This window comes from Cibotium barometz, chromosome 31 (assembly GCF_041138505.1).
Source record: "Cibotium barometz isolate CiBa-2024 chromosome 31, ASM4113850v1, whole genome shotgun sequence".
In the NCBI taxonomy this organism is placed as follows: domain Eukaryota; kingdom Viridiplantae; phylum Streptophyta; class Polypodiopsida; order Cyatheales; family Cibotiaceae; genus Cibotium; species Cibotium barometz.
Window position 1 is genome coordinate 7,306,622 of NC_141076.1, and position 24,669 is coordinate 7,331,290.

At 44.4% G+C, this 24,669-nt stretch overlaps 1 protein-coding gene across 2 annotated transcripts in view; it reads right to left on the minus strand.

Annotated features, from left to right (window-relative positions):
* Window positions 1–24,044, minus strand: part of LOC147620457 (RNA polymerase II C-terminal domain phosphatase-like 1) — a 43,290-nt gene extending 19,246 nt beyond the window's left edge. For both annotated transcript variants that reach the window (XM_086824681.1, XM_086824680.1), the window contains exons 1-7: window positions 22,415–24,044; window positions 20,890–21,369; window positions 20,518–20,728; window positions 20,205–20,362; window positions 20,045–20,115; window positions 11,207–11,312; window positions 10,929–11,021 (exon numbers count right to left, since the gene is read on the minus strand). In XM_086824681.1, the coding sequence (XP_086680807.1) occupies window positions 10,929–11,021; window positions 11,207–11,312; window positions 20,045–20,115; window positions 20,205–20,362; window positions 20,518–20,728; window positions 20,890–21,369; window positions 22,415–22,705 (1,410 nt within the window). In that variant the 5' untranslated portion in view covers window positions 22,706–24,044. The remainder of the gene's footprint in view (window positions 1–10,928; window positions 11,022–11,206; window positions 11,313–20,044; window positions 20,116–20,204; window positions 20,363–20,517; window positions 20,729–20,889; window positions 21,370–22,414) is intronic.
* Window positions 24,045–24,669: the final 625 nt, after the last annotated feature.

Consider the following 24,669-nt stretch of genomic DNA (forward strand, 5'->3'; position numbering starts at 1 on the left):
CTAATCTAGGAGGGGGAGAAGCCAAAAAGCAGCTAGGTGCCTACTTCCAACTGGTTTTGGGAGGAGAACACTCTAGGGTTCTTGACAGGTGTCAGTTTGGCATGCTGGACAGTTTCTCCAGGACTGGTCGACTCCTTCCAGGGCTGTTGTACAGCTGATTGCTTGCTTCCATAGCTGCTACAGACAGAAGCGATTCTTCTCTCTCTCTCTCTCTCTCTCTCTCTCTCTCTCTCTCTCTCTCTCTCTCTCTCTCTCTCTCTCTCTCTCTCTCTCTCTCTCTCTCTCTCTCCCCCCCAGCGCGCGCCTGCGCGCAGCTCTCTCTCTCTAGCACACGCAGGTCTCTAGCGCGCTCAGCGCGCAGCTCTCTCTCCAGCGCGCAGCTCTCTCCAGCGCAACTCTCTCTCCAGCGCGTTGCCTGCGCGCACCCTGCCTTCTCTCTCTCCAGCGCGTCGCTTGCTAGTCGCGCCCCACTCAGCCCATACCTTGCGCGCCCCCCCTGCACCTGTAGTAGCTGAGCATCTTGTAGGTCCCATTTTCTGAGTCTCCCCCAAAGGGGAGAGGGTACCCTTGAGGGGAGACTCGTTCCACCAACAGCCCTCTCCTTTATCAGCAGCAACACATGGAAAGTAAGAAGTCTTTTGCCTCAAGCACCGCTTCACGATTACCGCCCATTCCTCCACCCGTGAGCAAGCCGACACCATGGGAAGCCTACCTCATGCAAGAACTGAAGAAACTCCACGGAGAATTAGCAGCACTGAAACACGATACTATCAAGAAAGATGAACAAATCAACGAACTGAAAGTGCAAGTGCAAGCCATGAAGACGAAGCAAGAGGAAGCACGAAAAGGACCCATACCTACAACACTGCAAATAGAAACGACAAACCATGTTTCAAAGGTAAATTCAGTTAACTCACAACATTTTGTTAAAGAAGTCACATCAGCGGTCAAAGAAAAGGAACGAATGGAAAGTAACAAAAAGGTAATCAGAGTCGGTGGTCTTCCTCAAGGCTGGGATAGGGCAGACATAGCTCCAGAGCTTCGAGAAGACTACATATTAGATACAGATGTACTTACAGCACAACTGAGCAAAGTAGTCCCCTTCGTGGACTTAGGAGACCCTATCTCTATTATAGTAAAGGGTACACAGGCAAAAGTCTCCTATATGGACAACAATGAGAAAATAGCAGTGATGAAGCAAACAAGGTCTCTCCAAGGGACAAAGGTATGGATAGCTGATGAACTCACCCCGCTACAACTCAAGAACAGATCGGCAGAGCTGAATAAAGTTAAAGAAGCAAGAAAGAATGGTAAATGGGCAATATACAAAGGAGGACAAGCAATCATTAAAGAATTTTGTACCCCACCCCCCTCAAGAGTAAATCCATCCGTGGATGAAATATAGCTATTTTTATTTTGAACCTCAATTTCGAACTAGATGCAATAGAACCCATTGTAATTTAAACTCTTAAGAGTCTTAAGAGTTCATTTTGAGTTATTTTTTTTCAGTTTTATGCCTCTTTGGCATCGATACCCAGAGTGGAATGTAAATGGATGTACCTGATCTGTCCCATAGGTCGGATTCGGCCTCCCGTGGACGTTAATATAACTCTCTCTCTCTCTCTCTCTCTCTCTCTCTCTCTCTCTCAGCAGGCGACTACTTCTGGCTCCTCTACAGGGCTGGTCAACTGCTGTACAGCAGAATTCAGGGCTGAGTTTTGATGCTCCAAAGGCTCTCGGCTCAAGGCAAATTTGGATGTATCTGGTGCCAACCTGTAGATTGTTTACTCTATGGCACTCGTTCTCTTGTACTAGAACACTCTATTGGTAATAAAGATACCTGGGGGGGGGCCAACTTCATCCCCTAGTGTTGTGTCTTGTGCAGGTTTTCATATCGTTGTTTCAGTGGTTTCAAAGCATGATTATGTATTAAGCCATGATGTGATGTATGGGATAAGATTTTTTGCGTACACGCTTCTGTATTGTGACACGCCTACCTAGTGGTCACGTGCTCGGGGCTCGTACCATGGGATGCTTTGAGCACGGGCCTTGCCAGGTCACTTGGAGATTGGCTTACATTCAAACAGCTGCCCGAAGAGGCTCAGGAGAGAGGCCTTATTGGGATCCAGGGCAAAGACAAACTTAGCCTCGACATCAACTCCTCCATCCCTCCGGAGTGGCTGGCCTCGATACCGGACCCTTCTCCCCCGTAGTGGCTGGCCGCTGGGAGTGTTCACTAGACATGATATTCCCCTGGCAATTCATGGCGTGGACGAGAGCTCTGCCTTACTCACCTTCTCTATTGGGCTTCATGGCAAACTAGAGAGAGCAGAGACACTCTTGGAGGACTTCTGGGAATGCACCTTGCAAAGGGTGAGGGTGATCAGTTTTCATGCACGAGTGGCACATCAACCCTCCACCAGCCAAGGTATATATATACCCAGATGAATCCAGAAACATGTCCAAATTCACTTTATAAGAAAGTGCAATTTCTAACCTCATGGTAGTCATCCACAAGACAATAAACCATCAACTCCATCATGCATAGCACTAAGGATCATAACAAATAGAAAGAATTATTACAACAAAAAGGTAGTTGATAGGACATATGCACCACTAAAGATAGAAAGAATTAACACAATATCAACTGGCCGCAACTTGGACGAAAACTTCACAATGTGAAATTTGCATGTCCGCTATACAACATAAAGATATACCTAGATGAATCCAAGAACATGCCCAAACTCACCTTATAAGAAAGTGCAATTAGTAACCTCCTAGTGCAATTAGTAACCTCCTGGTAGTCATCCACAAGACAATAAACCTAAACCCTAAACCGACCAAGGTGGCCAGAGAGACTCTGGCACTTTTGGATTTGGGAGACCAACCTCTCACGAGTCTCCAATGGACCCAAGGTGAGTGGACATGGCAGGATCCAAAGCCCTTCTTTGCTTACACTGCACAGTTGGGCCACAGGATTCAAATGTCAGAGGTGGAGGGCACTCCGGCTGCAGCACACTGGCAATCCCAAGGCCTCCCTGTCGCACTCTCTCAGATTTTTGGAAGCAGTTGTGGGATAGTTTTCGATCGCGGAAGATAACTCTTTTCATGTGGCGGCTTGCACATAGGAGCTTCACAGTTGGCACTTGGTCATTGGATCCAAAGGATAGTGAGAAGATGCCTGGCACCCCCTTCTTTGCTTACACTGCATAGTTGGGCCACAGGATTCAGATGTCAGAGGTGGAGGGCACTCCGGCGGCAGCAACACATTGGCAATCCTAGGGCCTCCCTGTCGCACTTTCTCTTAGATTTCTGGAAGCAATTGTGGGATAGTTTTCGGTCGCAGAAGATAACTCTTTTCATGTGGTGGCTCGCACATAGGAGCTTAGCAGTTGGCACTGCGTCATTGGTTATGACTCACGTGCCATGTTCCAAAATCAAAATAGCTTTGTATTTCTAAAAATGTTGTATTTGATGAGCATGACACGTCAGCCCCAATGTCATACCATGGAGGTATAAATACAAGCCACAATAATGGTTCAATAAATTGCACTCAAGAAGTGTCACAAACCAAGTCTACAATCACCTTTCAAAGCCATGCTTCTTCATCCCAAAGTGAAGACATGAAACGTACAAGTTTTACTTTTGAAGATGAAGCGAATTCAGCTGCACTAACACTAAGGTGGTCCACAAGGATAAATCTCATAGGTTGAGTTATGTAGCAAATTTTGCAACCTCACATATAGTTTTCATGGCAAATGTGAAGCCTATTATGAAGCCCCAAACATATGAAGAAGCATGTACACAATAATAATGGATTTCAGCAATGGAAGAAGAGCATAGAGTTCTCAAAGTAACGATACTTGGGAACTTGCAGATTTGCCTCAACTATTGGATATATGTAGGTTAATGAAGTGAAGCTCAATGCAAGTGGTTCAATTGATAGATACAAAGCTACGTTACGAAACAAAGGTTTTGCTCAAACATATGGTGAAGACTATGATAAAACATTTTCTCGTACTACAAAGACAATGACTTATTGAATATGAGATAAAAGATCTTGAGAGCACCATTATTTTTCACGATTAGAGATGCAAATAATATTGCTCTTTCAACTAAAGTATGCTCATGATATCTTCAAGAGGTTCGATATGCAGTCATGTAAACCTCCTACTAGTCCCATGGAAGCTAACTTAAATCGTGTTAAAAAATGATGGTTCATGGTTCATTTTTGTTACCATTTGGTCCCTTCAGCAATCTTGACCAGTGTTTCACACACTGGGTGGAACCAAGGTGTGAACGGGGATTTTCCACAGAAGAAAACTAGAGCATTTTACTCGCATGGTTTGGCCTCAAAGATGGCCATACACTATGAGCAACATGGGATTTTATTCAATAAAGTGACTTATAATGTTTATAAGTCGAAGTGTTCCCAAATCATTAAAGATGGGCTGGACATATTATTATTTTGGACATGGACAGGTGGACAAAAGGAGGCGCCTAAATAAAACTTGAAGAAAAGCATAAAAGTTGATATTTTTGGGCTAAAACTTGGAGTACAAGCCAAGAAAAGCATACAGTAGTTATTTTGGGCCAACCCGGTTATTTTTGGCAAAAAAAAAGGACAAAAGCACTTCAAATATAGCTAGTCGACTTCATTAAAAAGGAGCTGGGGGGCTTCTCTTTTTGCCATGCACATCCCGCTTGGAGTTTCTCTCTCCCCTCTACTCGCCGACTACAGATTTTCTCTCTTCTCTCTTGCGCTCGCCGTTCAGCAACTCCTGGTGATGATCTCTTGTGCTAGCCATACAGCAGGCAGTTCTCTCTCTCTTCTAGCCTTGTCATGGACAGATTTGGGCCTGTCCATGGATCAGATTTTGGGGCTGATTTACAGCTTTGTTTTAGGGCTGATTTGGCATAGAACTCGAGGCTACTTTGGGATCCGCACCAGGCTGTTTTATGGACAGTTTAAGGGCTGTTTTATATACAGTTTATGGGCTAATTATGAGCTGGTTATGGGACTGTTTTGAGACAGTCTTCAAATGGCTTTTTGAGTGCTATGTTTGTATCTTGGCTCTAGATTGAGATCTGGGCAAGAGATTTGTGCTGATGCTGTGGGGAAAATCCGGTGTTGTATGCACTCGCACCTTGTAAAAGCTTATCTCTGAATAAAGAAGTTCCTACGGGGGACCGGCCGTTCCGGCTCAATGCGGTCTTATTGTATTATTTATGGTTCTTCCACTGTGTTATCATGCTCTGTCTCTGGTATTTGAAGTGTTGGTCTGGTCTATTATTGTCGTTCCGGGAGTCCCTCTATTTGTGAGGGTGGTATCAGAGTATAGGCTTTCTCGGAAGCAGAGGCTTCCTTCCAACAATGAGAAAGAGAAGATTAGAAGTGGGGACTATGGAGTTGGTTTTATGTGCCCGTGTTTAGCACTTTTCCCATATGGATTATTGTGGATTTTGAATCAAGCTTACAACAAGCTATATGGAGCTATCTCTCAAGATATCTTATGAGTATACTAAGAGGATATTTCTTTTGGCTTCATGACAAACCTGGCAAGAAAAGCTAAGTAAGCTTTGAGTTTTGCAAAGTTGCTGCTTTTTGCAATTTATTGCAAGTGTTTTTGGACACTTAACCCTTGTATGCCCGTACAAGGAGAATTGTGTGTTGTTTGTTTGCCTTGAATTGTTTCAACTAAACATTAAGGTTGAAAAGCCTGGTTTATATGGTTTTTCATGCAGACATGACCAAGGACTATGGACTGAGTTTTTGGCTCCTTTTGCTTGGATGGAGTATGTTTTTGACTCCCTTTATTTGGGATACATAACTCATGGATATCTCATGGATCGAGGATTTTTCTATGGATTTCTATTGGCGGCCGAAATGCTTGTAAAATTATCTATCACAGACATGTTTATGGAGAACCAGGATATTTATGCCTTTTATTCATTCTCATCTTGTTGCATGTGCGGAAGCCTTGCTGTACTGATCCACAGCCCTAAGCATACTTAAGAACATTGATGCTACTTAACATGAGATAAGACAGAGAGGAGAGAGAAGAAGAGAGAGATTAGTGTTCAGCTTTTCTTGTATTACTATGGTACAAAAAGGTTGCTTACTACTTGTACATGATGTAGGGCTATGGTCAACCCCATAGGGGTGACCTGCCCCTTTCTACATGATACCTTACTAGTTCTATGACTGAATGTGACTTTATGAATGAACTAATGACTTGATTTTATGCTGAAAATGTCTACATGCTTATATATGTGGTTGGGAGCCTAGTCGGCCAGCTGCCCCTGAGTCGGCCTGTTCATGTGGACAAATAAATGCCAAAAACTTGGGATAATTGCCCTAACTGCTGTAGGCGCTGCCTATCCCCTGCTGCCCTGTAAGAAGCCTCCTGCCCAACTGTTGCACAAGGGCTGCTGTCAGCCGACAGGCTGTTGGCTGCCGGCCAACATCCCCTTGTGACCTCCCACGATAAGGCTCATGATGTACTATTGCTGATGCATGGTTCTGATGCTGATGTAGATGATGATGCTGATGATGATCATGTTGATGACCATGCTGATGATGATACTACTGATGCTTCTGACTGATGACTGAACTGCTGATTAGTCACAGATTATTGATGTTCATGCTAGGGATTAGTCATGGCACGGGCGTGCACGTGACATTCCCTTCTGCTAAACTTGATGACGGGGTGGAGACCCTGTCATCCGTCCTTCCTGGACTTCTACTGAACTTTAAACTGCTACTGCTTTCTAATTTTGACTTCTACTGCTTACTGACTTTGACTTCTACTAATATTTTTGTCTGAACACCTTCACTCCTGATCTCTCCACTTCCAAGTTTTTGATGAAGAACTGAGCATCTGTTCACTGTTGTCCCCATGCCTACTTTCCCCTAACCTTCAGTCTTGACACAGCGGTGGGTCTTCTGTCAGAATTGATCATGCCTATTGCTAGGCCTTTGTAACTGATCTGAGAGTTGACTGAGGTACAGGGTCTGTGTACCTACCACTGAGGTACGGGTCTGTGTACCTACTCTCAGGGACTGCATCCTCTAGCTTCACCTCTTGCCGACCACTCCATCTGCTACCCTGCTGCATCCTTACAGCTGGAACTATGCACCTTCCTTGGGACATAGCTTAGCGGGCTGAGCCTGAGTACTCTGATACCAATGTTGCATGTGCGCAAGCCTTGCTATACCGATCCACAGCCCTAAGCATACTTAAGAACATTGATGCTACTTAACATGAGATAAGACAAAGAGGAGAGAGAAGAAGAGAGAGATTAGTGTTCAGCTTTTCTTGTATTACTATGGTACAAAAAGGTTGCTTACTACTTGTACATGACGCAAGGCTATGGTCAGCCCCATAGGGGCGACCTGCCCCTTTCTACATGATACCTTACTGGTTCTATGACTGAATGTGACTTTATGAATGAACTAATGACTTGATTTTATGCTGAAAATGTCTACATGCTTATATATGTGGTTGGAAGCCCAGTTGGCCAGCCGCCCCTGAATCGGCCTGTTCATGTGGACAAATAAATGCCAAAAACTTGGGATAATCACCATAACTGCTGTAGGCGCATGGAGTGCACATGGTAGAGTGAACTTGACCCCACCTCTCCACCAAGGTGTGGTTGGAGTACCAACACGGAGCGCATGTGGTAGAGTAAACTTGAGCCCACCTCTCCTTCAAAGTGTATGCTCTGAGTACAGACACGGAGTGCATGTGGTAGAGTGGACATGACGCCTTATTGGCAAGGGACTTATGTCTACGCCCAAGGGTCATGTGATCTAACATCTCGTTGGCAGGGGACTATGTCTGAGCCAACTGTGGATGGATTTATTCATGGAAGGCTGGTAACCCTGGTGAGTGAATTCTGTGAACTCATGGAAGGGTGGTAACCTCATGGAAGGGTGGTAACCCTGGTGAGTGTCGCATGAACTCATGGAAGAGCAGTTGCCCTCGTGAGTGAAGCCTTGTGGAAGGGGAAACCTTGGCGAGCCTCGTGGAAGGAGAAACCCTGGCGAGCATGTATGGTTTCATGGAAGGGTTGTTGCCCTGGTGAACCATATGGCTTGGGCATGCGTATGAATCATAGGGGTGGTGCCCTTATGCAATCCAATGGCATGGCAAGATATTTTGTGGCTATGTATTCTGCTTACTTCAAATATAGCTAGTCGACTTCATTAAAAGGAGCTAGGGGGGCTTCTCTTTTTGCCATGCGCATCCCTCTTGGAGTTTCTCATCGGCCGACTGTAGATTTTCTCTCTCCTCTCTTGCGTTGGCCGTACAGCAACTCTTGGTCATGATTTCTTGCACTGGCCATACAGCAGGCAGTTCTCTCTCTCTTCTGGCCTTGTCATGGGCAAATTTGAGCCTATTTATGAAGCAGATTTTGGGGCTGATTTGAGAGCTCTTTTGGGGCTGATTTATGGCTCTGCTTTGGGGCTGATTTGGCACGGAACTCGGGGCTGTTTTGGGCACCGTATCAAGCTGTTTTATGGACAGTGTATGGGCTGATTATGAGCTGGTTATGGGACTGTTTTGAGACAATCTTCAAATGGCTTTTTGAGTGCTATGTTTGTATCTTGGCTCTAGATTGAGATCTGGGCAAGAGATTTTTGTTGATGCTTTGTGGAAAATCCGGTGCTGTATGCACCCGCACCTTGGTATCTTGTAAAAGCTTCTCTGTGAATAAAGAAGTTCCTACGGGGAGCCGGCCGTTCCGGCTCAGTGCAGTCTTATTGTATTATTTATGGTTCTTCCACTGTGTTATCATGCTCTGTCTCTCTGGTATTTGAAGTGTTGGTCTGGTCTATTATAGTTGTTCCGGGAGTCCCTCTATTTGTGACAATTTTGATGCCAACTTATACAAACAATTGGTTGGTTGTTTGATCGACCTCACAATCACAAGACTAAATTTATCATTCTTTGTGAGTGTTATGAGGCAAATTATGCATGCATCCCATTGGTTGGCAGCCAAGAGAATTCTCAAGCATCTCAAACAGACACTTAATTATGGATTGGTTTATGCATCTTATTCTCCTATGAAGCTGTTTGCATACAAAGATGCAGATTGGACATGTAATATTGAAAATAGGATATCTATTGCAGGCTATTGTTGTTCACTTAGGCAGCATGATCAATTGGTCAAGCAAGAAGCAACCCACATTTGTAATCATCTACTAAGGTGAATACACAAGAGGAACAAATATAACTTCTGAATTGTATGGTTAAGAAGGATGCTTGCAAATATTGAGTGAGTCATAGCTACATGTCTTCAATGATTCAGACTAGGTAGGATGTTACGACACACCAGTGTCCATTGGCGGATTTTTTTTCTTTCTTGGTGGTTCATGCATATCATGGGTCAGCAAGAAAAAGTCGACAACGACCACATCTAGATGTGAGACTAAGTACACGGCAGCATTTACAGTTACCATTGAGTGTGTATGGCTCAGACACCTTTTAGCAGATCTTAGTGTTGAACAGTAGTATCTCCACTGACTCTCAAAGCGCATTGGGAGTTGCGAGGACCCAAGTGTTTAATGCTCGCACGAAGCACACTAAGGTGCATTATCATATCGTCAGGGAGAGGCTCCACATAGGAGAGGTCAGCTTGGTTTATGTCTCTACACATTACAGATCTATTCATGAAGGCTCTTTCTCATGACAAGCTTGAAGCTTTTCGCAAAGCTCTAAGCTTATTGCCTTCTGTGGATTGATCTTCCAAATCCATGTACATGTTCACAGCATCACTCCAAGGGGGTTTGTAGACATCTATGGCATGGGCAGCGGTGTGTGAACACTCTAGGACTAGCCGGGGCACTTTTTCCCTCTTTAGGAGGTTTTTTCCCATGCATGTGAACACCCTCTAACACTTATCATTTGGGGTGTACTTATCCTTTGTACCTTGTACCACTCGTTCTACTTGGTAATCATCATTGAGTTGTGTGCCTCACTCTCTCACTCTATTTGAGCTCTATTGTGAGTGTCTTGTTGCTAACCCTAGCCTGCATGTTCCAACAAGGGTCACTCACACCTATTTTCATAGGAAAATTCCACGTCAACCTCAATCCAAGGAAAGCAACTCCTATTTTCCAACTTGTGTCAAAATGCATACCATGAGCCTAAAGACAAGCTACTAGGTCAAAATCGGAGGTGAATTTGGCTTGAGCAAAACTAGAAAGTTGTAGAGGATAATGAGGACTCTTAGTCTACAGAGTCTCATCAACACTAACAACATGGTCAATGAGATATTGACTCTGCAATCAGCCCCTGTCATGCAGTAAATTTAGGCAAAATTGGCTACAATTAGTAATATGGAGAATTATAAAACTCCTATGTAGTTCAGAGAGTTATAGGGGCAATTAGAACAATTACGGGAATGGAATCATGACTTTTTATTACGTTGGGACCAAGTCAAGTCTCCCAGGTGTGAGCATAGTTCAACAATCGTATTGCAATCATCTTTTCACGGTAACACAAGAACTTTTGAGTTTTCCTCAATTTTGTCCAATACTTAGCCAATTGTTCAAATTGTGTTTGTGATTGATCCAATTGTTGATTTTAGTACTTGATTCATTCAATTAAGCTTACTTGCATTCCAGAAATTGATCACCCTTCAATATGGAAGGCACCAGTGTGAATGACTTATTGCTTGGGGAGGAAGGAAGTTTCTTCATGCTCTTGTTTGCTTAGAACACTATTTGGCATGTGAAGCTCCTCTTTGCCAAGCCACCCATGACATTGCCCCCCACCAATGGAGCCCAGTTGGAGTATTTTCCTACCATCTCAGGTAGAAAGGTACTCTAAAACCAACTCTTGTCAACAAAACCCCTTTTTTTGAGCAATGATGTGTGAAAAAGATATTTATACAGCTCACAATGGATCATAAGGTAATACCTCTACTAGTCTTTTGTCAGTTTCCGCATCTGCCATGCCGTCTGGAAAGTCTTTGTTGTCATTAGGAGCCTCAACTGCCAGCCCAGTTTCTTCCTGCAGACAGAGAAGAAGTATGGTGCAAATAAGCAGCTTGAGAAAAAGCATCAAAAAATTGGTGACAATATTGCAAAGCTCCCAAACCCATGAAGTATCAAAAGCATCAACTTAACCAGAATGAGGCATAAAACTACAAAGGCATCTAAGAAGAGCAAGATAAGAGTTTTATGTTGTGTTTGCACCTCTACTATCATGTAGTTACTGACAACTGGCGGCTGTGGCAAAGTGGAAACATCTGCATCAAAATCCACCTCAGCCATCTTCTTTGACAGGCCTTCGTCAAAATCCCTGCAAATTGCCATGCAACTTAGCAAGTCAGAAAGAAAACATGCTCCAAAAAAAGAGGAAGTGAGAGAAAAGGGCCAGGGGCTGCTCACGGTGCCCGGGGGGGGGGGGGGGGGGGGGGGGGGGGGGGGGGGGGTGGTTCCTGGTTTGCTACATGTAACAGAATTTACACGGGTCTATGAAACAGCGGTGGTCCATCCATATCCATTCAGAATGAACAGTGCCAAGTAATTCAAAAAACCAAAAACTGACAGCTAAAGTAGCCAGAAAAAAATGGAAGGAAAACTATGTGCATCATGTGTGTTCGGGATAGGGAGTGAAAACATGGCTACAAATGCGCATAACACGCCACTGGAGATCTAGAGTGTGCATGAGTGAGGGTACCTCCTAGATCCCGCCTCTGTCCTTATAAGCCTCAGGAATGAGTTCCTCACACCATGGTACAATAGCATGTCCGCAGCCGCATTCTCTGCTTTAAGGTAGGTGGATGCCTCGTTTTTGGGCAAGGGACATCCGGTGATAGTCATCAAAAATACATGATCTATCCTTGCTCCAGTAGAAAGAAGAGTGGGAAGGTACACCACACAAAGGACCAAAATAGGGTCAGTCCCCAAACCCCTTAAGGTAACTCTCGCTCCTGATAAAAAAAAGTTGTTTGCCACTTTACATTAATACTTACAACGCACAGACTCTCACAAAGACCCCATATGCTTATTGGGTTTCAGTTCACAGCCAAGCAGCAAGAAAGCCCCCGGTTTTACTAAACAACCTGTACTAGAATTTAAGAGCAGGCATGTGGCTCTCCTAAGGAGGCACGTGACCTCCATACTTGTATGGTGTGTTGTTCAAAGGTTGATTTGTATGGTGATTGTAAAAGGGTCTAGAAGAAGTGGATAAGTACATTGTCACTTACTTTGTGATTTTGCATGCAACTCCTCAATGAGCTGTATATATTGATGTATTTGGGCTCGCATTATGTCTGAGAAATCATATGGATAAACTGACGGCATTTTGAGCATATTGTCTTACTAATCCTTTTGATTAAGTGTTAATTACTCTCTCATTCAATCATGATTAGGCATATTTGCTACAATCCCCCCCTTAACGAACCACAGTCATCAGTGGAGCCCACAAACTGACAGGGAGAAGTATAGGTGTGATGCAGAAAGGAAGTGATGGGAGGAAACGCATTAGCAAACACAGACGGGATATGGAATGGCAAGCGCAGGCGGGAGGCAGGGCAAGGAAGCCGAGCGCACACTGCGGGAAAAGAAGATGCAGGACGACGGCCGTGAAAAAATATGCTGCTGGGGGGGCAAAAATGAGGCCTAGCCTGGCAAGTCCTGTCCACCCAGCCAACTGAGGTGGCGGCTCAGCTCAGCCCTGCCAGCACCCTATCATGGGGTCCGCCAGTCTGGGCAGCGAAAATGGGCTGAGGCATCTGAGAGGCCAAAATGGCAAAAGGCACGAGATGTGAATGGGCAGCAGGTGACAGCACCTTTGAGAGCGGGCACGGAGCTCAAAGTCGATTTGATACTAATTGAGAGACACGGCTAGGCTATGGCGGGCGATAGTCCATCATTGAGATTCTACAAAGAGAGAGAGTGAGAGAGTAAGAGAAAGTGTATGGCACAGAGCTCATTGTAGCTCTGATACCAATTGAGAGCCAAGGCTAGGCTATGGCGGGTGACAGTCCATCATTGAGATTCTACAAAGAGAGAAAGAAAGAAAGAAAGTTGTAATAACGTCAACCAAAGGGCAAAATGACCTATGAGACCAAAAGGTTACATCATGTCCATGAAATACATCATCAAGTATTAAGAGCTGAAATCTCATATATTTGATCCTAAAACCAAAAGTGTCCAGCTCTCACATCACCCTAAAATATCCCGCATAGGACGCTGCAACATGGCACCCAATGTAGTAAAGCTGGGCCGGCAGAAGAAAGCCCTTGTGTGTTAGCATATTCATCCCCATATTCTGCTCTTTTATGGTGCCCATTTGGTCCCTTTTGCATGGCCCTTGCTTGTGGGCTGGCCACCCCTTTTTTACTATTTTTCTGGGATTTTTCCCCGCCTTTCTGGCATTTACCAGTCGGCCATGTCCATTAGCTCCAATCGGCCATTCCCTTACTATAAATAGTGGGTGCTGGCCTCTCTTTTCTTATTCAGTCTTGTACATATTTTGCTCCCTCACTTATGAGACTATCTGTGTCTCTTGCTTGGGACTGCCCTGGACGCCTGAGCGAAGGTGGCGCGGGCAGGAAAGCTTGCGAAGGCAGCCATGTGGACGACGGCAACAACGCACGCACCGGCAGGGCTGAATCCAGAAGGGGGAAAAAAAACAGTAAGAGCATTCACGCCAACTTCAGTTTGCTTTTGTTTTTTGTTTTTTTTTTTACTTTTTTTTTAAAAGTTTAAAGGCCCCCTAAGGTTTAAAAGTGTTTTTTTTTAAGAAAACACTATATATATATATATATATATATATATATATATATATATATATATAAGAAAAAAAACACAAAAGCAAAAGCTCAAGTTGCTTTTAGGGAAGGTTATATAAACCCAGTATGTCACTGTATGGAAAATAGCCACTATCACAATCGGTGCAGTCCCCATATTGTCACGTGCATCCCGCACTTGGATGCCACGTAGACATTTCTGTACAGAAGGTGCAGGACCTGGGATGGTGAACTGGTCCCATGTGAGCCCAGTCCGGGACGAGTCAGCCAGGGATCCATCTCAGTCGTCCGAGGTCAGGTGTGCATTGTCCTGCACATGAGTCCAAGGTCAGGTGTGCATCCTGCACATGAAACAGTTCCAGTCCGTGCTGTGAGTCTCCCTCTAGAATGATGTCAGTGGTTCTGTGTATCTGGTATGGTACCGGATGCCAGATCACTGAGTAGATTATGTTTAGGACAAGGGGCCAGCCCATAGGGCTACCCCGGATCTGAGTGTGGGCATGGGAATGGTGTAGAACCACCCCCATGAGGGCCAGGAAGGCCCAGGCTGAACCCACCAGCCATGGAGGGGCTGTAGGACAGCCCTAGGGCACAGATAAGGCAATCTCCAGGAGATTACAGCCTTTATATGGCTGTAGGGCATGTATGGGGCAGCCCATACAGGCTGCCCAGCCTTGGGATTGTGGACAAAAGTGGTGTCCAGCCAATCAGAAGCAGGCACGTCACTTTCAGCCTGTTAGGAAAAAAAGGTAGTATTTTTTTGGGATTTAATTCAGCATTTATTGCTGAATTTCACCAGTTGTGGGACATAGCTTGTTTTTCAGCTGGCCGACTGCTCCTCAGGAGGAGTATAAATAGTGGAGGCCATAATCCCATCATTCATCTCAGTTTTCACCAAGTGCTCAAGCCAATCAAGGGCCAGTCAAGCCAAGGAGATTGCCAAGCAAAGGGGTGGACTTCTGAAGGTCAAGGGCAGGATTTTCCAGCCAAGAAAAGGTCAAGTTTTCTGTATTTGTTTTCAGATTTACATCATTCTAATAAAGCAAATACACCATCCGTGGTGGGGGCCCTACAGAGGGTAATTGGGACCCAATACTGTGTCCTCTCCATCTCCCCCTTCTCTCTCTATTTTCTGCACATCTCCTTTCAGTTTGTGCGTTAATTCCATCGCGAAAAGAGTGCTGATTTCTGAGTTTTGAAGTACCGATCCTTCTCCGAAGCTTCCGCATATTACAGTGGTATCAGAGCCTACTTCAAGGACAAAGATTCAGCAAAGAAAACCAGAAAATTTTTTCGCTCGTGTGGTTGGTTTTTAGACGCCGGTGGACTACCCCTTTCGGAATGACTCCTGTCCCTCGAAGGACGGTTGGTTTTTAGCCTCCGGAAGCCTCCGGAAGTCTCCCACACAGATAGTGGATGGTCAGATTGCGTTCCGGAAAGGAATTGCATTTTCCCGCTATGGCGAGCTTTGGCGACGAGAGAAAACCAGAACCATGGGACCAGACCTACAGAGGGTAATTGGGACCCAATACTGTGTCCTCTCCATCTCCCCCTTCTCTCTCTATTTTCTGCACATCTCCTTTCAGTTTGTGCGTTAATTCCGTCGCGAAAAGAGTGCTGATTTCTGAGTTTTGAAGTACCGATCCTTCTCCAAAGCTTCCGCATATTACACATATCCACCTGCACAATCTCATGTGGCACTAATGGCTTACTTCTAATCATGCGTGAGATCATCATCACTAGCGGCCTTTCCATCAGCTTCCAGCCATCATATACATCCTCCGTGTCTGTCTCAGCTGGCTCCTCCCTCCGTCTTCTCCTGTGGTATAAACTAGGACACCAAATGGGAGCTCCATATCATAGTGCGGGTGTGACTAGTGTGTCAAATAGCCAAAGCTTTGTCCTCGACTCCTGAAACTGTATATGTGAGCACTGCCTCTCAAGTGAGCCCAAGGCTGCATAGCCGCACATCAATCTGGTTTTGGCTGCCAGAAACATGGTCCGGTAAAAGTGATCTCAAGGTATACATTAGAGGTCACATGCTCCATTAGCTCCCCACTATGTGCAAACTGTTGTGCAGACCACTCCCCCAAAGCATCTCTATCGGTACTCATAGAGAGAGAGTGAGAGAGTAGCATGCAATGGGTTGATCGTCGTAACGTGCGACAAAGCCTTCTTTATACCCGTGAGTCTATGCAATTCCAATTTGAGAGAGAAGAGAAGAGAGAGAGAGAGCAGATAGTAGTTGATACAGTATTGGGTCCCAATTTACCCACTGAAGGGCCCCCCCTGCAAGCAAAAGTATTTGCTTGTATTTCTTTGGAGAACTTTTTACAATGAATATGAATGATGACTGAGGACTGCCAAACGCAAGGACGATGTAGATCAAACGCAAGCTGATCCAGATGCTGTCCAAGATCCATTGAATTGCTCTTCAATGACCACTATGCGATCCCAAAATTGAGGGATGCACATATGCTGGCTGAATGCTGAAGATGCTCTTCGTGGAGGACTTGGGAATGTTGCTGAAAGTATGCACCAGGGAGCCGGTGGCTGTAGGCACACTTGACCTGCTGGAAACTGCTCAGAACTGATTTGTGAAATGGATGATTTATGCTATGATGCCATGCTGCTGCTGAGTTCTGCAACATTAAATGCTGCGCTTTATCACATGTTAGTCCTACAGGTTTGGCCGACTGTAGGGGGATCCACCGACTGCTGCCGTCCATGCTTAAATGCTGGCCGACTTGTGCTAGATGATGGCTGACTGCTGCTTGTGGGCCTCGAGTGCTGGCCGACTGTGATAGGGGGCACTTGTAGGCTGCCGACTGGCTGCCTATGCCCTCTATGGCCATAGACCTATCAATGCACTTAAATGCAACTACTGAAAGACCTATGCTAGGGATCTGACATTCTTCATGCCCTAAATGATGAATTATCCAACTGGGTAAGAAGACTGACACATGCAGACTCTCTGTGGCTGTGGAGACTAACCTACGTAGCTCATGCCTGACATGTCCCGGACTGGGGTTCACAATGGGGCCACGGCATACGACAAATATTCCTAAAAAGGTAAAATCCTAGTGATGAATGATGCACCGATGTAGAGCTAGTGTGTCACATAGTACTCCAATGCAGGGTGCATGTGACATTCCCTCCTACTTAGCTTGGCAATAGGTTCATCACTTCCACGTAGTCCACCATGAGCTAGGGATACTCGGGGAAGAACTTTTGGTCGAGCCATACTCCTTCATGGGTACCTCGGTCTTGAAACTTCGTGTAGAATTGTCTTTGTCTTCGACCGGATCCATGCTTCCACCTCTAGAGGAGAATATGTTCATGCTAAATAACTTTGGCTTCGTCTACCACATCCGGTTGTTGCTCATCTGCAATATCCTACAAAGCTTGACCAATATAGGGCTTCAACCAAGAAACATAGAAATCATTATATACCTAGATGAATCTAGGATCATGCCCAAATTCACCTTTTAGGAACGTGCATGTTATATACTCATGATAGTCAACCCACAAGACTATAACTATCAACTCCATTATGCATAGTATGGACTAGATACTACGACATCCCCACTAACGTCCTCAGTGCCCAATAGTGGGTGTAGAACTCTATATCAAGATATGCTCTCACACACGCACTCCACACACACACTAGAAAACGTTACGCATAATCCAACTATCTAGAAGCTTAAGCTTCATAGAGACATCATTCATCTTCTTAATGATAGGAAAGGGTCCAAAGCCGTGAAACTAGAGTTTTTGACCAACAAATATTCCTAAAAAGGTAAAACCGTATTAATGAATGATACACTGATGTAGAGCCAGTGTCACATACAGGGTTGTTTCTTGTACTGGTACAAACCTATTCAAACCATACGGTTCGTACAGTACGGTACCATACGTTTTCATACGGTACGATCCCCCCCACCTTGAAATTCCAAATGCTCAAAAAATTAGAAATCCTGCTCAACGAAGATCCCAAATGCCCGCAATACTTCGCAACTTTCGTGTCCACTCAGTATTCCATATGGGGTTGCTAAGAGACCTAAAAAATATGACAAGGTAGACTGCTAGTGTACACTTGATTGGTAGGATGAGAGAATCTTGCTACATCACTTGGAGATCCCTGGTATAGGTAGGCTAGACAGTCAGATCCTCAAGTTATGTACGAGGGAGAAGATTTGGACAGGGCTATTTTGATCTACAGAGGAGTCCCTAAACCTATCACCCTAGATGCACTGCCCATATTTGTGCAAGGACGGTCCCTTAGTCGTAAACGCTACACTAGGAGACCTTTGGTATCGCATTCCCCATGCAGGCTCTTTTTTGGAGACAATTGGGAGATCCAACTGGGAGAGACACATCTCCATGTTCTGGTTCCTCAAACACTATAGACTCCTCCCCCCCCCAACCTTCCCTCACATTCAAGCTTGAATCTCCATAGTTTGTAAGTGTTTTTTAAAAAAACGTATTTTATCGTACGGTACCCCAAAATTTCAAATCGTACCAAAAATTCCTGTACAGTATCGTATCATACGGTATCATATTTTCGTACTGTGACAACTATGATCACATAGCACTCCAATGCAGGGTGCATGTGACAAAAGAGGAAAGTGTAGAGAGAGAGAATATACTGCAGGACTCAATGTGAGATTGATTGATATGTTTGATACACCAAGTACAATGCCTTTTACAACTTGTGAAGGTCCTTCTGCATGATGTAAGCAATGATGTTAGGTAGGTATACATATCTAGATATTTATTGAACCACCATAAGAGTGGGTTCACACACTACTAGCACACTTCGCCTTCTAAGAGGCTGTTAACACATAAGACTCTGAAATTCCCAACACCACCCACCCTTACTTCAACGCACTGGGATGAAACCCTCACGAGTGTCTTGACCAATTCACACAGAAACTTGTCGCTTCCTATATCCCAATCTTGTGTATTCTCTTCCTCTCTGTGTCTGCACTCTATCCTCTTCATATTGTGATATTCATCATCAAGAATGAAGGTGTTGAATTCCATTAATCAACGTATAATCCTCGTCTACAAGCTTCCGCATGTTACGATGGTATAAGAGCTTTGCCTTTTGGTTGGAGAAGAAATTCACCCAAAAACTTGTGGCTTCCTATATCCCACCCACCCTTATTGATTCCCATATCCCACCCATCATTGTCGCTTCCTATATCCCACCCGCCCTTACTTCATCACGTAGGGATAAAACCCTTGCCAGTGTCTTGACCAACTCACCCAGAAACTTGTTGCTTCCTATATCCCACCACCCTTACTTTATTGCGCAGGGATGAAACCCTCGTCAGTGTCTTGACCAAGAAATGGGGTGGGTTAAGTTGTTTTTTCCGCTTGTGTGGTAGGTTTACAAGATGCCAGAAGCACTCCCCTTTTCCGGTCTTCTCGTCCCTCAAAGGGCAATTGGTTTTAGCCTCTGGGACAATCTCCCACACACATAGTGGATGGTTTTGTTGCGGTCAGGAAGAGCCTTGACCACTCCCACTATGGCGACATCGGAGGATGAGAGAAGATACGGGCATCCCAAGAGCACCACTCACAGTATGGAACCTATGTTCGAGGGCCTCATGCAGGCCATGAAGCAACACAATGATAATTGCAGAATGGCAGCAGCAGGACAAGATGCTTGCCCTAAAGAATCAATTACCTCTTCCACCTTCTTCTCCCAACCCTCTTCCTCCACCCTTCCGCTCCAGTTCTCATCCTCTCCCTACTTTTTTTTCTACCACTTCAAACACCGACGTGGTGTTAAAGCAACAAGCGCTCCACTATCAACATGAGTTGAAGATGCGAGAGCTTGATTTTCAGATGCAAGTAGACTGTGCAGCAGCAACCCGCAATGCAGAAGCCCGATGGTTGGCTGCAAAACAAGAAGAGCAAAGACAACACATGGAATACGATCGATGGAACAAGGTAAAGACTGTCACGAAGACCAAAAGCACCATTGGAGTCAAGCAGGGATGTCCATTATCTCCAACTATTTTTGGGTGGTCAAGTAAAGCTCTTTTGGAACAAGATCTAGTTGCTAATTTGCTCTATGCAGGTGCTCTTGTGCTGATATCCTCTTCAGCGAAAAGGCTTCACCCATGCCATCAGCTTGAACATAAGTTCCAACAAACCACTCGGGTAAGAGCGCGGACAGCAAGAAAAGACACACTTTTATAAATCCATACAAGGTTTAAAAACTTCTCCTCTGGAAAGTGAAAAGATCAGCTTCTGCTCTCACCTGAAAAAGCCAGCACGCACATTGCAAGCTACATTTCTGGCAACACAAAGGATCGGCACTACGCTGTTTGTCTGCCAAGAAAGCCGCCAATCATACTTAGATCCACAGTATGCCACTATGCAAGATCAGATGTAAGGCTTCAGAAACCATCAAAACATACCTCAGCCTGTGGTGCATAATAAGGTGCAAATGCTGGAACAACGTGGACTTGGGGCTGGTCCTGATCCTCCCAAACTTTAAGGCGGTCATCAATCACCATGGCCATCTTTGGATGGCAGTTACCACTGGAGAACACGTTTGTTAACGATTTCTTTGAGCCTGCTTGACCCAGACAATGATAGAAGAAGTTACAACTCCAAGGAAAACAAAAGGTAGCAGTACCACTAGGAAAAAGCACCCACTTAACCTGAATAAGCACGTTAGCTAACACAAAGATAGCAAATTCAAATTATCCTTTCATCATGGCATACTACCTGACTTGACACAGACAACTCGGTCTATCATCTCTTTCGCACTTATTAGCTGGGCTTCCGGATCAAGTAATCTCCACATTTCTAATGCGTATTCTTTCTCGGACATTGTACACACAAAGACCTCAAAACGCTTACGCCCTTTGGCAGTCAAGTAGCTTCGAAGCTCTTCCCAAGCTGGCCGCAATCTTACCAATACACTAGTATCCCGGATCTGCAGAATGATTTACAATAGATGCTTTACCCAAAAACATGCTTATGCTTCAATGCCTTAAGAGGCCAATAAGTAGAAAACAGCTTAGTCCTTTGAACTTTCACAAGAATATTTAAAGGGGGCAATGAGGAGTGCCCATAGGTACTTTGCAGTTAACTCACATTTGGGTTTATGCGTGTGAAGATCATGTTGCGGTCTTGCAGTCTAACCACCGGGCGCATGAGGGGAAGACCTCCTTCAATGGCTGAAGGCACCACTTCTACTTGGGCATTCACAAATTTTTCTACAGTATTGTCCCACACACGATCATCATCTATATATTGCCTGAGCAGCGCCCTGTCTTGTATATATCGCTTTAGTTCAGCAGACATCCCTGAAAACTTTTGTGCATCTGATTCGCCTTTGAGTTTGGAGCCAAGAGCATCTATGCGGTCTTCAAAGGAGCGCATTGTATTTGCAACAATCAGAGTCTCATCTAGATCAAAAACAAGAGCTAGGCATCTCAAGTTGAGCATGGTCAGACAAGAGCTGTACAATCTCGAAGTCATAAGGAAACCCCAGAAGCATGGCCGCTGCTTTTTGCTGGCATTCATGGCAGCTAAATGAAGCTCCATCCCTCCTGCAAGGTAAATTACAGCTGTCTGGGGAAAAAAAGAGGCAAGCAATGAGTTTGCAATATCATGGTGCAAGAAAGAGTTGGCACAAAAGAGACCCTAAAAACAAACTATTAATCAACTATAAAAGACAAGTTACTCTTTCATAAGTAAGGGCACGCACAGGCATGTAAAGGCCCTATAGAGAAGCATGTAAAGGCTTGCCCTAGATATCATAATCTAATGTTCTCCAGGGGATTTTTGGGTAGGCATTAGATAATCATCCCATGGATATGTTACCCACCATGAAGACATGGCATTTGTTTGCTATAAGCTCTCTACTCAGATAGCTTAACCTCAAATGAGTCTCGCCCTTACAAACCTCTCAAAGTCTGAAAAAGACAACATAAAGATGTGACATTTGTTTGCTGTAAGATCTCCACCTTGAATATGTCCAATATAAAGATGTGGCATCCGTTTGCTATAAGCTCTCTACCATTGATGTTTTACGCACCATGAAGACATGGCATCTGCTTGCTTTAAGCTCTCTACTCAGATACCTTACACGTTATTCAAGAGGTTTCCTACTAGACCTTAGATCATCATCCTACACGTTATTCAAGAGGTTTCCTGCTAGACCTTAGATCATCATCCTGCAAGTACGTTGCGCACCATAAAGACATGTGTGCTATCAGCTCTCTACTCAGATACCTTAACCCAAAATGAGTCTTGCCCTTACAAACCTCTCCAAGTCCCAAAAACACTATGCATGGTATACTTACAAAATCATTCATAACTAAGTAGCAAGTTGAGAAACCATAAAAATAAGGTGTGAGTTCATGACTCCATGCATGCCACAAAATGCTCACTGCATTGATGAAATATTGAGACCAATGCCAAGAAGGCTAGTGAGCATGCGTGCTTTTTGTCCATAGAAATTTAAAATATTGCTCAATGCTCACTGCATTGATGAAATATTGAGACCAATGCCAAGAAGGCTAGTGAGCATGCGTGCTTTTTGTCCATAGAAATTTAAAATATTGCTGAAAAACAAGCACACATACCCATGCACAAAGGCTGATTATAACCTTACCTTGAATTCCTTTAGACACGCAGAATGCACCATCTCCAATTCCCTTGACTCAGTGGATGGGTTGGAAAATTCAACAGGTTCCAGCTTAAACAGCACCCCTTCATTTGCAATGGTGTGGAGGACTACCAAGGGGAAGCACCGATCACTCACCACTGAGAAGGATGAAATTTTGAGCTCTTCCCCGGGCTTAAAAGGTAGACGATTGCTTTGAGGAGCAATGGTCACATTGCCCATAAAATTGTCACCATGGTGCAAGCGGGTTATAAACATGCCATTCTCTCCCATGGTCATTATAAACCCTCGTCAGAGGTCTACCAAGTCATTAAGGACCTAAGAAAGAAAGTGTTTTGAGCCAGGTCATCCAAAGCATCCATGCAACCTCCTTTTGCAGTTCACAAGGAGGGAAAATCTGAACATCTTAAAACATGGGTCATGCTCTACAGTGGCCCCAAATGGATCCTCGTTTGTACCTTAGCCTTACTATATGTCCATGTATGTCATAGTTCATTTGAGCACTTTTGTTCATGTGGCCCTAACCCATCGACTATTACACCATCAAGTCCTTGCCTTTCACAAACCATGAAGCTTAACATGTGAAGAGGTTACAGAAGTTATGGTCTGAGTATTCTTTTTGAATCAAAGGTTTGGCGGACAAATCCTTACAGTCGTGCCCAAACTGGATACCATGTCCAAGTTCATGAAAACACCCTTACTGACATGTCCAAGTCCATGGAACAACATCACTGCCATATCCAAACCCTCACTGACATGTCCAAGTTGAAGAAAAACTCTTCACTGCTCATGAAAAAGACCTCGACTGTTATATCCCAAGGGTATGTCCGAAGGGTCCAAACTCATGTAAAACACCTTACTGCCATGTCAGAGTTACCCTTACTGTCATGTCCAAGTCCATGGAAAACCCTCTACTGCCATGTCCAAGCTCAACAGCAATCGGGTTGACAAAACCCTCACTTCTGACTTGACCAAGCGCGAGAAGCTCCGGTTTATGATGATTAATATTGTTCTTTTTGGCCGAACTACAGTAGCATTAGAGCGAGACGCATTGATTTCTTCCTTCAGAACCCCTTTAAGCAAATGATAAGGTTTTGGGTCCTTAAGAAGGGGTTCAAACATCACATGGATCCAAGAGCAGAGCTGCAAAAGGATGAGTGGGGGGGGCAAACAAGGGCATATCTGCTGCTGGTTTGCATAATGTTTAGTTAAGTGTTTTCGGCGAGTTTCTTAATGTCCTCTTGGTTTGAGATTGCCCTCATCGTCTGGATCTTTGTGTTGTTGAAGCCTGTAGGGCGACGCCAAAGGGATCTGAGAAACCCTAAACAAAGCAGCTCAGAGTCAGTAGAAGATAACTTGCAGGAGATCCAAGTGAGCGAACCGTGACAGAACCAGTTGCAGAATTGGCTAAAAAAGCAAAAGAGAACGGCAGGTATGAAGCTCTTGCAGAGATGGAAATAATAATAATTGTTTAAATAAGCAAAAATAAAATATGGCGATATATATTTCTTTATTTACTTATTTTTAAATGCTAGCTAGGGCATATCTTATGACACATTTTATAGCCACAAACCTTCCTCCCAAATATCAAATTAGGGATCCGCTTCCAAAGAGGCTCAGATTATGCATGTCTTATAAGATACAATTTATAGGGGGATAGCCTCTCTGGTACCCAACACCATAAGGTGTGGGATTTTAAAAAAGAAAACTCGTTGTAATACCAAGGATCAAATTTCGCAAATTCGTAGGAGAGTACCTAAGCAGTTTGCAAGGATGAATGATAAGGGTGGCGTCAAACACCATGTGTATGCACATGGTTGGTGTGTAAACTTCACAACTAGGAGGCTATAGTGGTAGTGCAAGTGAGTACCTATATAGGTGGACTCTTTATCTCCACACCCACAAATGAGCTAGGCTTACATAGCTGATATATTTTCTCATAATTTATTTGATAGGAAAGCTCTGCAAAACGAGGGAGTGCTAGAGTAATCGCACCAAACTTTATTGATTCCAACTGTGAGGCGGAGTATAGCTGGGAACTTTTCAATGGCGTCTAGTAATCATGTTAATTGGTTTACAATCGTCTAGGCAGGGTGTCACAAATCAATTCTTGCATGCTCACATGAGCTACTTCGATGGCCGCTTGTTATGAGTAAGGCACCCTTTCATACCATGTACTATTGTAAAGTTGGCTATCCAAGGAAGCTCAATTCTAGTCAAACGTGGAAGCTACCTTCTCCATT